The 14,065-nt window shown below is 41.2% G+C and overlaps 1 protein-coding gene across 1 annotated transcript in view; it reads left to right on the forward strand.

The window, feature by feature from the left end:
- SPTLC2 (serine palmitoyltransferase long chain base subunit 2) overlaps positions 1–14,065 on the forward strand; it is a 68,628-nt gene that overhangs the window by 1,661 nt on the left and 52,902 nt on the right. Inside the window, exon 2 of the mRNA XM_084287409.1 lies at positions 8,023–8,217. Within this exon, the coding sequence (XP_084143535.1) occupies positions 8,023–8,217 (195 nt within the window). The remainder of the gene's footprint in view (positions 1–8,022; positions 8,218–14,065) is intronic.

Below are 14,065 nucleotides of genomic sequence, written 5' to 3' on the forward strand. Positions count from 1 at the left end.
CAGCTTTCTTTGTCCTGTGATCTGTGTGTGTGCTTCTTAAGAGCACAGGCTGATTACTTACAGGCTCATCTCCTGAGATGATTTGGGGGCAGTGGAATGCTGGCTTCGTCCTGGTTTTGTGGAGGCTTTTGGCTGGTGTCAGGCTGAGCGTGACCTCTCTGGGAGAATGTGCTTCTGAAGCTGCCTGCAACAAATACGGGAAGTTTTTCTCATTACAGGGAGTTAATGACAGCAGCAATGTGAATAAACCTTACTTAAGATGGTTATGATAAGATAATGATTTTGATTAACTGCCTTGTCCACTGATGTAAAAAAGGATTGGAGTACAGAATTGTATTTTTTTTTCCAAGTCTCTGTGCAAGTATAAATTGCAAGTTCTTATGACAGGAAAAAAAAAAAGCCTTGTATCTTAACTAAATCTCAACCTTATTCACAAGGAAGTGAAACTGCATTGAGTACTGCGTCTGGTTTTAAGCTCCCTAGAAAGGCAATGACATTATCTGCGTGAATCTCTGAATCCACTGGGGGACCAGCAAGAAGCTGGGGAGGCTGGAGCACGTGAGGAGAGGCTGAGAGAGCCGGGTTTGCTTGGCCTCAGGAGGAGAAGATTCAACTGGGTGGTCAAGGGTACGGAGAAGATGGTGCTAGACTTCCTTGGAATTGTGTGGCAATGGGTGAGAACCAACAGGTGTCTTCTGGAAGAATGGGAAACTTCTACTAGATAGGAGAACAAATAATTTTTCCATGAAAGCAGGAAAAAACTGGAAGTTCTGCAGAGAGGTGGTAGACTGTCCTTCCAACCAGGGTTATTCCATGGGTCCTTCCCAACCTGGGTTATTCCATGATAGCACGGATAAATGAGTGGATTGCAGAAGAGTGTGCCAAAGTTTAGACATCGTATTTAATCCTTGAACCCCTGTAAAAATGTGTGCCTTAGGGATTTTAGCCTAAGGCCAAAGGCTGAGGCTTGCATCAGGCCTGAAGAAAGAAATTACTACTTTCTGCCTCCTGCTTGGCTATTTGATTGACTGCGAGTATTGCGTCAGGAACAGAAAACTGAATTGAGTAGAAAATTGGCTGACCTAGAAAAAACTGTGACCTCCTTCAGATGGTTTTAATTGATAAAACCGTGTTCCTGAAAAAGCCTGCCTGTGCATGAGGATACTTCTCTAATACCAAATTTAATTACAAAAGGCCGAGCCTTTGTGAAAGGACTAGCTGCACAATATTTATCTGGCTAAATGAAAATTACAAGCCATCAGATTAAATTAGTCGATGTAGTGTCATTGTCAAATGTGTTTGAAAATTTGTCTATTTGTCCTGATATAAGAACCAACGCTTGTGGTAACTGCTGATGTGGTTGGTTTCTGTTACATTTGTGTGTGTTACTGGGAAGCCAGTTTGGATAAAATGTTAAAATCCTTCCATTATGTTGGGACTGCCATTTCAAATTAAGCTAGTGATAAGCCTTAAATGGTATAATAAATATGTAAATTCGCTTTTTGTTAGTATACCTACTTGAGTGATGTCATCATGTAATACATTGTATTTTCCTGTCCTAATTGTACAGCAAAAGCTATTTATTTTCTTAAATGTCACGCTTTAAAATTGTTGACCAAAAGACCAAAGCTTTGTCTTAATTATCTACTGACATTTCTCTAGTAGGAGTGTAAAACACTGATAGCCTTGTTGAAGCTGGGCACGTAACTACTGACCTTCATTAAGGCATCACTCCTAGAAAAAAAAAAATTATGGTTAGCTGAAAAGTGCAGCCTTGAAGACTGCTTATAGTTGAAGAAACAGGAGCTTAAAACATGGCACTTGCAGAACTTCTCATTTTTGGAGGAAAAAAACAAAACAAAACATACCATCGACAAAAAAGTAAGAGTAAGTCTTAAAGAACTTTAAGAACACTTTCAGAGGTACCTGAGAGCCTATGGCTTGGTTTGTTAGTGAACCACTGGACTTCTGTCTTTGAAAAACTTCATTGTAAATTGCACACTTCAAACAAAAAACCATTCAGTCATTATCAACATGCTGTACACCTCAAATCAATTGAACACACCAGCTGAGGTAACGTATCAGTACTAAGGTAATTGTATCATTAACTTGTTAAAAGAAAAAAATACATTTAAACTGAACATTTATTGTTCCCATCTGTGTGGATGTGGCAAGTACATCTTAGTTATCAAAAGAGTGAGGAATTTGTTGGGAGTCAATACTTGCAAGCCAAAATACTTGTGAATACCTACCAACAAGAACAAATATTTAATTAGGAGTACACCAGAATGGTGAAGTCTGTTCTGTAAAACAAGTTTCCCTCCTGGGACTTTATTTGAAGGGTTAAAATGTGTTGCAGAGCAGTGCCTTCTAATTTTGGTAGCGAATACATTTTAGTGTTTTTACCCGTGCAGCAGTTTGAGATCTGAAGTCGAAGAACAAAGCAGCACAAGAAAAGGGACTGGAGGTGACAGGAAAAAGTTATCATGGAATACAGTGATAGCTTAGATGTAGCTGCCTGTGGGGAGTGATTACTTAATGCTGTACTTTCCTTAGCGTTTGATTCTCTTAATTCTTTATAATAAACGTGACTGCTTTTGACAGCAGAGATGCATCCTGGAGGAGAGGTGCATTCGTTGTTTTTCCACGTGTTCCCTGTAGTTGGCAGGAATCTTTGACAAAAAAGCAATCAACACTTGGAAGCAGTATTCCAGATCATGCATCTAAAAACAGAAGCTGTAAGCCTGCTAGTAAAAATCCTGCAGTGTGTGGTGTGTGTTAATGAGAAGCTACTAAATTTTAGTAAGGATTGTGCGAAGTCGCATTCCAGTATAAATACACCTTCTAAGGTATTTACATCCAGTCTGCCAGGTTCATCAGACTGTTTTTCCTTGCAGCAGGAAATAGAAGTCTTCTTAACACGGCATGTTGTGGTTTTCCCAGGTTAGCAGCATAACCGTCACTCTTCCTGCATGCTGCACTGGTGACATCTGCTCTCCCTGAAGTATGTGCCTGCTCTACGAGATATTTAGCTTGGCAGATGCTTTTAATAGGCAACTTCGTGTAAAAGATTCCTTGAGTAAATCCTGTTCCTGTGGTCTGCCGTAGTGTCCACGTACAGTTCTGTGTTTACACGAGGCTTTTGTCTCCTCGCAGAGCTGCTGCAATGCTCCTGGAGGTTCAGCACGGTGAGCTGCCCTCGGTCTGAGTGCTTGGCTTCTGGGCGCTCCCGTGCATCTACCCCCTGGTCCTGTGTGGGCTCCGTTCAGAGTTAGCTCCCAGCCGAGCTGGCTGCTGACGCAGGTATAACAAATACACTGAAACCCCTTTTTCCTGTTGGCTTTCAGAAAGGCGCTTTTAATGAGCACAAAGTCAGGCTCAGAATAACGCCAGCTTTGTGGCTGCTGGCAGTGGGAGTATAATGCTGAAGTCTGTATCTGCTGGATTCCTTATACCCACTTTGTAAATCCATGACAGGGTGAGGTATGGTGCTCCTTCTCTGAAGACCTAACCAAAGCTGGATGAAGGAAATGAGTGCAAGGCACAAGTAAAAACAAATTTTCTGTTAATTGCTTTTCCATTGTTTGCATTTTTCTCATAACCCTGGTAACTGTTAGAGTTGTCTACACATCTAGTAAGATAGCGGAGGTTGTAATTGGTGAAGCTTGTGATTAGCTACACATCGAGCTGTGAATTTATGCTGGGTGGGGTGGCTAAATGAGAATGCTGGTGTAGGTGACACCGTTCTGTCCCTGATGTCAGATGGCCTGTAATCATGCTAAGGTAACTGCAAGAGATAGTGCTGTAGGATTATTGCACGTGATATTTTCATACTTGTCATAAAAGAATTTGAATAACTTGAGATAGGCAGAAAATCCTTTTTTGTCTGTGTGGAGCTGGAATCTGATTCCCAGCTTGATCCCCAGGCTGAAGGCACTGCAAGATCTGATGGTGTCTGGAGGCTGTTTAATGCACAGCTTCGTGCAGTAGTTGGGCAAGACGATGAGTTTAGGTGTACTTGTGCCGCATGTGCACAGCCACGATCCCACCCTGTGTACCAGAGATACTGTCCCACTGCTTGCAGGGACTCTATTTGTAGGGTGAACCAGATCTGAAGTGAGTTTTGTCTTGCCTTGTGAGTTGGAACTGTTTGTCAGCAGACTGGGGAGATGATGATTATTAAGTGCACTGAAGTGTTCTGCTTAGACCACAAATGCAATCCTTTCTGGCAGTAGCTACATGATGCTGCTCCTCAGTAATTGTTGGCAATAATATTGTTTCCTGGCATTTGTTTCCCCACAAAGCTTGGAGCAGCACAGGCATTACCTGCAGCTGATTTGGGATGCCTTTGCTCTGCTACCTTCCTTGACCATCTGGCCAGTGCTCTGATTTTTCTCTTGCAGTTGAGTTTCTGAATGGGATGGTGCTCTTTGGTGTACGTATGTTCTGGGCAGTGTTACCCTAGGAAATACCGATTTATGTGAGCATACACCTGCTTTTCTGAACCACACGCTTAGACGATCTCTGACTTAGTCATCTCCACTTAAATGCGCAGTATGTTCTTGCTCAAAGGTCATGGTTTGCTTTGCTATGATAAGGTTTGTTTGCTGAAGCCATAAAAGTCTTAATCTGGCAACTTTTTTTTTTTTTTTTCTGAAACTAAGTTATACCATCTTTTCTCTTGGTCTCTGAAACTGAGTATCTTCACCTTTGCAGCAGACTTGGAGCTCGTAGCATGTAAGCTTTTGAAGGCTAACACAGACTTCTAAAGCGCTCTTGAACAGATAGGCTTGTACCTGAAACGTGGCTATGAACATCTCCTCTACAGGCAGTTCCAGTGTACGTATGGTACCTGTATGCTTCATGAAGAGTCCACATAATTGCATTCAGAATGTTTCTTTAACATTTAATTTAGATATGATAGCACAGATGTTTCCCAGTTTATCTAGTAGCTGACACAAGAGTACAAGGATGTACAAGCACACTGGTGGAAAAAAAAAAACAACACCAAGAGGTGAAATAGATTTGAGTTTGTGTTGAATCAACAGAGATATTCCCAAAAGAGTCTTTCTCAGTTAAATGTTGCTTTTGACAGGATAGAACAACTTGTGTAGTATTAGCATTTTCCACAAGCAGAGGTGCCTCTAAAGAACTGGAAAAAGTTATACTTTTTTCTGATTAAAACTGTATTTTGTTATTTTCTCTAGTAGCTATTTTATGGTATTAGTTAACCTCAGATGCATACCCTTAGGTTATAACCTTTCATCTCTTACATGTAAGTGGAAGTTCACCTGGAAAAGACATTAGAAGCCTTGATGTGATCTTTATTAGATGCTAAGTAATTAGAGAAGTAGTCACTACCGTTTGGTTGTCTGTGTATCCAGAACTCAGCTCCTCATAGACAGCCACAGGTAGTAGACATGTCATATGTCTCCTCCGAGCAGCTGCTGTTCGCAGCCTAGTCTGGCAGTGTGAGGAATCCAAATTTGTCTGCAATTCATCAAGCTGTGAGACTGTAGTAACTCAGAGCTTTGCTGCGTGATCTTTCTCAGGTCTGGATGCAGTAAAAATTCTCCGGCTTCGTGAATTGGGGCCGTAGCGATACAGTTGAGGGATCTTGAGAGTAACAGTGAAGAGAAAGCTTTCATCAGTTTTCCTCTGCAGTGTTGTGTCACCAAGGCTGTTGGTTGTTGTGTTGCTTCTGCCCTTCCTGTTCCTCTAACAGCTGTTGATTCTTGTTTGCTGAGAGCTGTTGAATGAGCTCGTGGCCTGAAGATTGCTTGGGTATAAAAAATAGCCCTCTGCAAGTCATTGTATTTCCAGCCTGGATCAGGTCAGTGCTGGAGGGATGCTATGCTAAAAATCAGATTAGCCTTAGTTGTGCAAGGCAGAGAGAATTGCAGATGGCTCAAGGTGGAAGCGAGTGGGACAGGGGAGATCCTTTGGTTGGCATTGTTCCCGAGGAAGGCATATTATGAAGCTGTGGCCTTGATTAAACACCTTTAAGCTGTCTTTGTCTTAGCTGACATGTGGTAAGCCTGGTGGTTCCCGCACCTGTTTGAAAATTTTGAACTTCAGCCACCACTGTAGGCAGTATGGTTTTAAAGACACTTGAGTATTAAACCCTGCCTCAAAGCACTTCAGTTATTTTTAGTTATTTAGTTATTTACATCTGGCACAAATGCTGCTGCTAAAAGATGCTCCTGTGGTGTCTGCTGTATTGTTTCCACGCATGTCCAATTCCAAAGCCTGCACAACCCCAGTGACTGAACTGGGATTGAAACTTGATGTTGCCCTGCTGCTGTCTCGGTGTGTGCTGGCAAAGGGAAGAGGCAGAAGTGAGTTTTGGGGGAAAGGTGGTGTTCAAGTTCATTGCTCAATTCTTGACTGCATAGCTATAGCGTAATTGTATCTTACGAGAAGGCCCTTGCTTCTGGAAAACTATGCACCAGGCTTGAAATGCAGACTTGCTTCAGCATCTGGGATGAACAGATGATGGTTTTCAAATAATGCAGTGTCTGGTTAGGCTTTTATTTGTGTTCTTTCATTGATTCCTAGCTGTTACAGACTCTGTACAACCCTGGCTTCCTTTCCCATGTGGTAGGAGAATAGCTTAGGTTGCCTGCTGGCCCCCACCCCCTCACTCATTGCTGTTCTTTTCTCGATATATTTAAGATTATCTTCTTCCTTAGGTGTTGATGTTTCTTTGACTATAATATTTAAAAAATATATTATTACATTTGGCTACGAACTGCAATTTGAGTACAGTCCAGAAAAATTCAAACGGTGTCCTAGGCAAATCCTTGTCCCAGCCCTCTTCCCAGCGTGCTGTTAATATAGGCATTTATTGAAGCTGATCTTGGCTTCCAGCTATTCCCATCCACATCTGGCAATACCCTTCATAATGTATTTGGACACCATAAAGTTACAAAATTATATGCCAATAAGCTGTGACTTTTGCCAGGTAGCACTGGCAAAAATAAATCAATGTGTTCTGCAAGGAGTAAGACTTCCCAGCTTTGCTGGAAGTAGGGGATTTATGTCTTGGACTGTGTTGTTTCACACACAGCTGTTCTATGATGGGATAGCTAGTCTATAACTTTGAAATACACACAGCAACATGCATCTAGGGCAAGGTTTCTTGGTTTTGATCCAGTAACTTTTTAGATCTGGATTTTTAACTTGTTTCTTGGAATGAGTAGTCTAGTTCACACTATGATATTTTTTCCCACCCCATTGTTATGTTGAGAGAGCCTTGTAGTTGCAAAGATTTTCTGTAATAGTCACAAATAAAGTTATAGCAATGATACTTGAGATGCCCATGTACATGTATTATACAATGGGTCAAGTTCTTAGTTTCAGGAGGTAGTATTGAAGTAACAAGATGACTTGTAGTCATACACACTTGTAGTGTGTACTTTGCACAGAAAGCCCTTCTTTGTTCTGGGTGCTGACATATATGCAATGTGGAGCCTGTACACAATGACATTTTGTCTGAGACATGTCCACCACATGGATAAGTGCAGCATTTACATCAGCATCTTTAGGCTAAGGCTATGGAGACACAGTTGATACTTGTTTTCTTGCAGCAATTCGGGGTTCTAAAGTTGAGTCTCCTTTGATATTGTCCAGTTAGTTTTTCAGTTTTCATAACCCCGAGAATATAGTGTTTAGCTTAATAAAACTATTCATTACTATTTCTGTTTTTTTTTGTTTGTTTGTTTGTTTGTTTTGTTTTGTTTTGTTTTTGTTAGTATTTTCTCTGCAGTATGTCTGGGAAGCCTCACTGCTCTGTGACTTCAGTTATATCAAAACTTGGTGGATGAGGAGGCTGTGTCACAGCAACCTAGTGTATGGGGGCTGATAGCGTTTGTTAATAACAACTGGACCTAGCAAGAAGAGCTTTGAGACGGGCAGGGGGAATGCACAACTTGGAAGCGATCAGTGACTGCTCAGAAATGCCCCTCTGATGTGTCGTTAATGAGTATCTCACAGGTACCTCTGTTTACATTTTCACTTCAGATAAATCATGTTGTGCACAACGGAGGATTATACAAACGGCCTTTCAATGAAGCTTTTGAAGAAACACCGATGTTGGTTGCTGTGCTGACCTACGTAGGCTATGGTGTTCTCACTCTCTTTGGATATCTGCGAGACTTCATGCGGCAATGGAAGATCGAGAAGTGTCAGAACGCGATAGAAAGAGAAGAACAAAAGGTAACCACCGGGAGACACCAGTGTTTAGTGGGAAATTGTGTGGCTGAGGCTATAGTTTGAGAATTTCTTTGTAGAGCAGTATTGCTCGGTTTTCTGCTGTTTTCCTTGTCTTCTAAATACCCCATATGTTATGCTACTACCGGTGTGTGATTATACAAAACAATTTTTCTTTTAGCTGGGTTATTTTTTGGTGGACCAGTTATGTTGTCTGCTTCACTGCAAAGCTGTATCAACAGTTATATCAACAAACTGAGAGCAGCATAAACAAGGGTTTGAGGGAGAGAGAGACCTGATCTGCCAGCACCAGCAGCTACAGAAGTGCTACTGGAAGGATCTGGCTTGAGCTTCACAGCAGTGGGAGGCTTTCTAATGCTGCTCTGGTGGCCATCTGTTTTGATTTGGAAGCATGCTATTAATTCTCTTTAGCTTGAGTAGTTGCAAAGAAAATCTTGTGTGTAAGAACCTGAGCACAAGCTGGATGCTTTTAAATTCACATGAGGTCCAAGACACTGCAAGCAGGTTAGCTAATAAGTAATTAGAGGTACTGACTCCTGGTTCTATGATAGCATTAAAAAAAAAAAGCTATTAATGGGAGCTTCTGTTACCAGGTAAAAGGTCTTGCCAGCTCCAGCAGTTAGTCTGAGATACATAATTTTATGTTGTCTAAAATCATTTTTAGAGGCCTCTAGTCCCCACTGAGGTTGCAGTCTAAAAGCTGCCATTTAAACTTGCATTTAAAGGCAATTCCTGCTAATGCTGTGTGAGCCCTCTTAGCATAGTGTGAATACCAGTGAGCTTTGCTCCTGAAGTGGAGTGGATAGGCTTACTCTTGCTCATTGTGGTTCTGGTTTTCTCAGCCACTTTGGGGAACTGATCTGGCTTACAAACTTTAAGGCAGTCTGACTTTCGCTTGCTGGTTTCTGGTTCTCTGGGTGGCCACACGAGCAGTTGGCTGTCAGAAAATAAGTGTGGGGGGAGGGAGGTCAGGAATGCAAACAGATAACTATGGATAGGAGGGTGGAGGAGAAAAGACAAGCCTCCTTTTGGAGGCAGCACAGGGGTCAAGTTGACATTATATTATGGTAGATCAGCTAAGATACAGTGAAGCAACCGATGCCTAAAATTGTTCCACAGCAGCTTCTTTGTGTAACTACCATGAGGTGGAATTCAGCTGACTCATAGCAAGGCTCTTAATTCCAAAACAGAAACATCCTTATAGGAATGTAATGAAGAATAGATACTACATACTCATTAAAAGTACAGGAAGTTAAACTTACACTATTTCCAAAATTAACTTATGGAATCAGGAAGTAAAATCTTGATCTGTTATAGCAGTTACAGTATCTGAGTAAGGATTGCTAGCTAAAGCTCTGTAACTTGATGTGTTCTTTAAATTTGTTTCAGCTACTTTGTTTTATATCAGCTGAGACACTGTGTTTTTCTGTGTGTAAACTAGAAATAGAAACAGAAAGGAGTAAACAGCTGCAGAAATATACCAAGGCTGGATATCAGAATAAAAGTTGAAATGTTGGCTCATACTCATGGTACCTGAGAGCTTGAAAGGGGCAGCTGGGAGTGTTGGTGTAAATTAGATCAGTTAGTCTATATGATAGTTATTGTATTTTGGTTAAATGCTTGTTGTCTTACAAATGTGTAAGGTGCAAGACTGCTTACAGTAACCCTTTTCTGTGGGAGCAGTCATGAGGAGGAGATCTTGGGCAGCAGTTGCAATTTGGGGATATATTACTGATGTGAGGCTCTCCATAAAGACTGTCACAGGTGATAAAGGCACAGTTTGTTAGCAACTGATTATCCTAGTTCTAAAAAAAAAATAAAAAGTCTTTTTTCCTTTATAAAGAAATTTTAGTATTGCATCCTCTCCTGAAAGGCTTTTGTTTAACAAGCATACCTCCTGGACAGATGAATTGAAACCCTTTGTCTGTGGATCATGGCTTGCAGGAACGAGCTGCGTGTGTCTGTTTTTGTTTTGTCTGTAGGATCTCCATGGATGGATCTAGTGAGAGGCGCTTTTTATCTGAAGGATCTCTTTGGTGTGTGGCGTGTCATGAGTAGCACAGTGAATACTGCAGCAGAGTGAAAAATAGGAAATGCTGCATAGAAGAGTTTAGGTGTGGAAGAAATCCCATGTAGTGTACTTCCCTAACTCATGCTTCTAGTGCTTAGGTAGGAACAGCTGTTTCCAATATTGGACAAACAGCAAATTGATCATGTGAGATCCAGAACCTGCAGCACCTAACCTCATGCTTTGGTGCTTTGAGCTTTGTTTGCCTGCAAACAAGTTGTTGCAGCTTATCTAGTGTGGGAGCCAGGTTTTATTTTGGTATAGGAGGGTGCTCAATGACTTGTTTTGAAACAGTTTCTTGTGATTTTCAAATATTTGAATCTCTCAAGCTGCTGGCTTGCCAGCCCAATTATCTTTTAGTAAGGAAATAGATACTAATACGCATAAAATGATAAAAAAAAAAAACACTTTTTTTTAAATACATGTAATTTAAAGGAGCCCTGCAGTTGCTCTGAAGTACTCTTGGGAAGATTTGTAACCTCTGTGTGAAAAGCAACATTTTTTGTACATAAATTTTAAAGAGCTAGCTAATTGTTTTTCTGAAGTATCAGGCAAAAGAGTTAGCTCTAGCTTTCTGAAATAATTCTTAAATTACTTTGCAGGTGAAGAATTCAAAGCAAAGCCATTGAGAGTAACTGTGAATGAACAGTGTGTGAAGATGTTTTGTGTGAGTAGAACTAAATTACGTAGTGTGAGGGTGGATTTCATACAGGGCTGAAAGAACTGGTCCCGAAAGTCATGGAATTGAAGCTTGTCAGCCTTCTGTGGTGTATTGCTGGAAGTGATTGCAGTTGACAGCATAGAGTAAACCTAGGTGAAAAATGTGGTATTGAAAATAATATTTTTTAAAAAGCCTTCAGTTTTTATATATTTTGGAAGGTACTTTGTTTCAGTAGAGCAAATCCTTCCTTAAACGGTCACTTGACAGCATGTTTACCAGAACTGAAAAATGAAAGCGGATGGGACTAATTTTAAGAATAGGCTTTCTAACAGGTTTGTTTTGGGACTGTCTCTGACAGTGGGTAAATTCCTTGTTACTTATTAGAGAGCAGCGCATTGCAATGAGTGATTCTAGAAAAAATAATCTCTCACCAATGCTACACAAAAATGTAGAAAGGAACAGGCTTTGCTAGTACGGATTTCCAGGAATTAGTCTTTGATGGGTTTTGGCTTCATTTAAAACATATCCAGCTGGGCTTTTCCTGGAACCCCCTGTTACGTGGCACATCCTGTCAGAAACATTATCAGTCTCTTTTAGGCATGGGTGAGTGGAAAGATTAACAGTTCTCAATTACCCTGGAGTCTGTTTATGCATATCCAGTTCAACCTAATGCTTAGTCATAACCTTCTCACCTGCTGTGCTCGTAGTGTTTTACAGGTAGGATGAAAGCCACTTCTACAATTATCCCAGTCTGGTTTCCTTACCGATTACATTGTATATGTTGTATATGGGAGCAAATATCTAAATGAGGATGATTTGGGGGTCTTCAGTGGGATTCCTGTGAACAAGTATCTTAGGGGCAGTAAGCTGGAGTCCTTTGCTCGGTGGTGTCTTAGCACCCGTACAGCTCACGGTAGGCTCACTGAGGATACAAAGGCTACCCAGAGTTGTTGCTCCACGTTTTCCTGACTCACGTAGCAGGAGATAGAACTAGTATTTCTGCTTCCTTTTAGAAGTCTGAAGTTTGTTGGAAGTGTCGACTTGACTTCCACTCAGAGCTCGTTTTGTATTATCAGGGAATGCATTATGTGAACTGCAGATAAGCCTCGCTGGTGCTCATAGCGCCATTTGTTAGCTTAGGTGCAATGCTGAGAGAACCTGGCTATAAAAGCAACATAATCACTGCATTTGCATGTTGCCATGCCCCAAGCTAATGGTACAAAGCCCTCATTATGACCTTCATTTGTAGTATTAATTTACAATATGATGAAATCTTGGGTGTACAAATCACCTGTGCTAAGGTGCTGCATCCGCAAGAGAGAACTTTGTTCTTCCCTCGTTTCTCTCTTTTTTTCTTTTTTTTTTCTTGAAATTGCTGTATCTTTCAGGCTTCTGGGAGATCACTAGGACTTAGGTTTCTGCATCTGGCATTGCTTTAAGTGGCATGTGTTCTAGGCTTCAACTGACAGGAACAGAACTGTTGAGGATTTCTTAGCTCCACGTTCCTATCACTTCAGATGGAAGAAAATGTTCCTTTTGCTCCCTGATCTGGAAACAGTATATCCTTTGCAGTTGTTTGAGTGGATGGCTACTTGGAAGATTACTCAAAGAATTGGCTCACTCCTAGAATGTTTTTCCTCCAACTAAAGCAGTTCCACCTAAGGCTGATATCTTTTTTGGCTACAAAGACTGATGAATTGGAAGTAGGATGAGAACTCAATTGAACAAATAACAATAAGCTCCAAAGATCATGTAAATGGAGCAGTGATTGCTTCCAGCAGAGCAGCTAGGACACTGTTGCAATAAAGCACTGTAGTTACAAATGCCAAACATTTGAAACAGTATGGATTGATAGATCCCATAGAGCCTTCCCAAATTGTTTTTTTCTTAGTTGAAAATTTTGAAAATATTTGATTTCCATGCAGAACTCAGCTGGCCTTTGTGCTATTCTCCTTGCTGCTCTCTCTCTGGAATGCCCCACCAAAACAAACAGCAGGCAAACCATCTGACCCTGTGTGCCAGCTCCGAAAGAGGATTCTCAGAGTCCAAACTTGTTTCTGAAAAGTAGCTGTAGAAGAAGCATACAGACAGTTCATTACTGTTTGTTAGCTGTAGTTGAAAGCCTACAGTGATTTGCAAAGATGCAGTGTCCCTGTTGCCTCCCTTTTTTGTGTTCTCAGCTGCGTGGGGCTAGGATTATTGAGGGAACAGGTAATTCAGTTTTGCTTTATGCCAAAATGGCACTTCCCGTTTATCCTATTCCAAGGAACCCTCTTAAAAGAGCTAACTGGGAGTGGTTTATTGCTGGGGGTGAAGGGGAGGATATACAAAGGGGCAGACATTAAGCTGATGCCTCAAGTAAAGCACATTGCTATAATTAGTGCTTCCCTGGTACCCCCAAAAAGTAAGGCTAGTATCCTGTATTAGACATGAGTTCCCTTACCCATAACTTACTCCTCAAATTTCTGTTGAGTTTCAAGAGACTTTTTTCCTTAGGATAATCTGGGATTTAGCAAACTCTTACTTCACAGTTAAATCAATTTCAAGTTACGCTGTTGGCTTGTAAGATCCTACTTGCATTATATCTCTTTCAGTGGTGTCAACCTGTTGTGGGTGATCATCTTTATCTCACCAGCTGAGCTTGTTACTCTTCCTGCTTTGTCAGCCTGGCTTTCAAAATAAAGCACACTTTATCTGATCAGAATTCTGAGGTGAGATTGGACTGTATCAGCCCAGGCATACCTGCTGCAGTTAGTACAGTGACTCACCTCCAGCCTCCACTCCTAGCCAGGAACCTGGGCTGAAGTTTCAGTTGATTTCCTGGGTCACACAGTTAGTGTGCTTGAATAACTACTGCAAAGCCGAATTGTCAAGCAAGGGTGGTCTCTGAGAAAAGCTGAAAATGGTTAAAGTGTTTCAGTAGATTATAAGTAGATGTAATAAGTTGAAATCCCTCAAGTATTGATCAGTTTATGTGCCAGTTTCTTTTTGAGCTCCTTGCTTCCCCCACCCCTATAAAATGCTGTAACAGAGTTTGACGCTTGTGGGTAACTATTTGGATTCTGTGTCATGAGTCAGGATCTCACTCTACTGCCTCAAATACT

The sequence above is a fragment of the Netta rufina genome (genome assembly GCF_964035555.1).
Source record: "Netta rufina genome assembly, chromosome: 5".
Classification (NCBI taxonomy): Eukaryota; Metazoa; Chordata; class Aves; order Anseriformes; family Anatidae; genus Netta; species Netta rufina.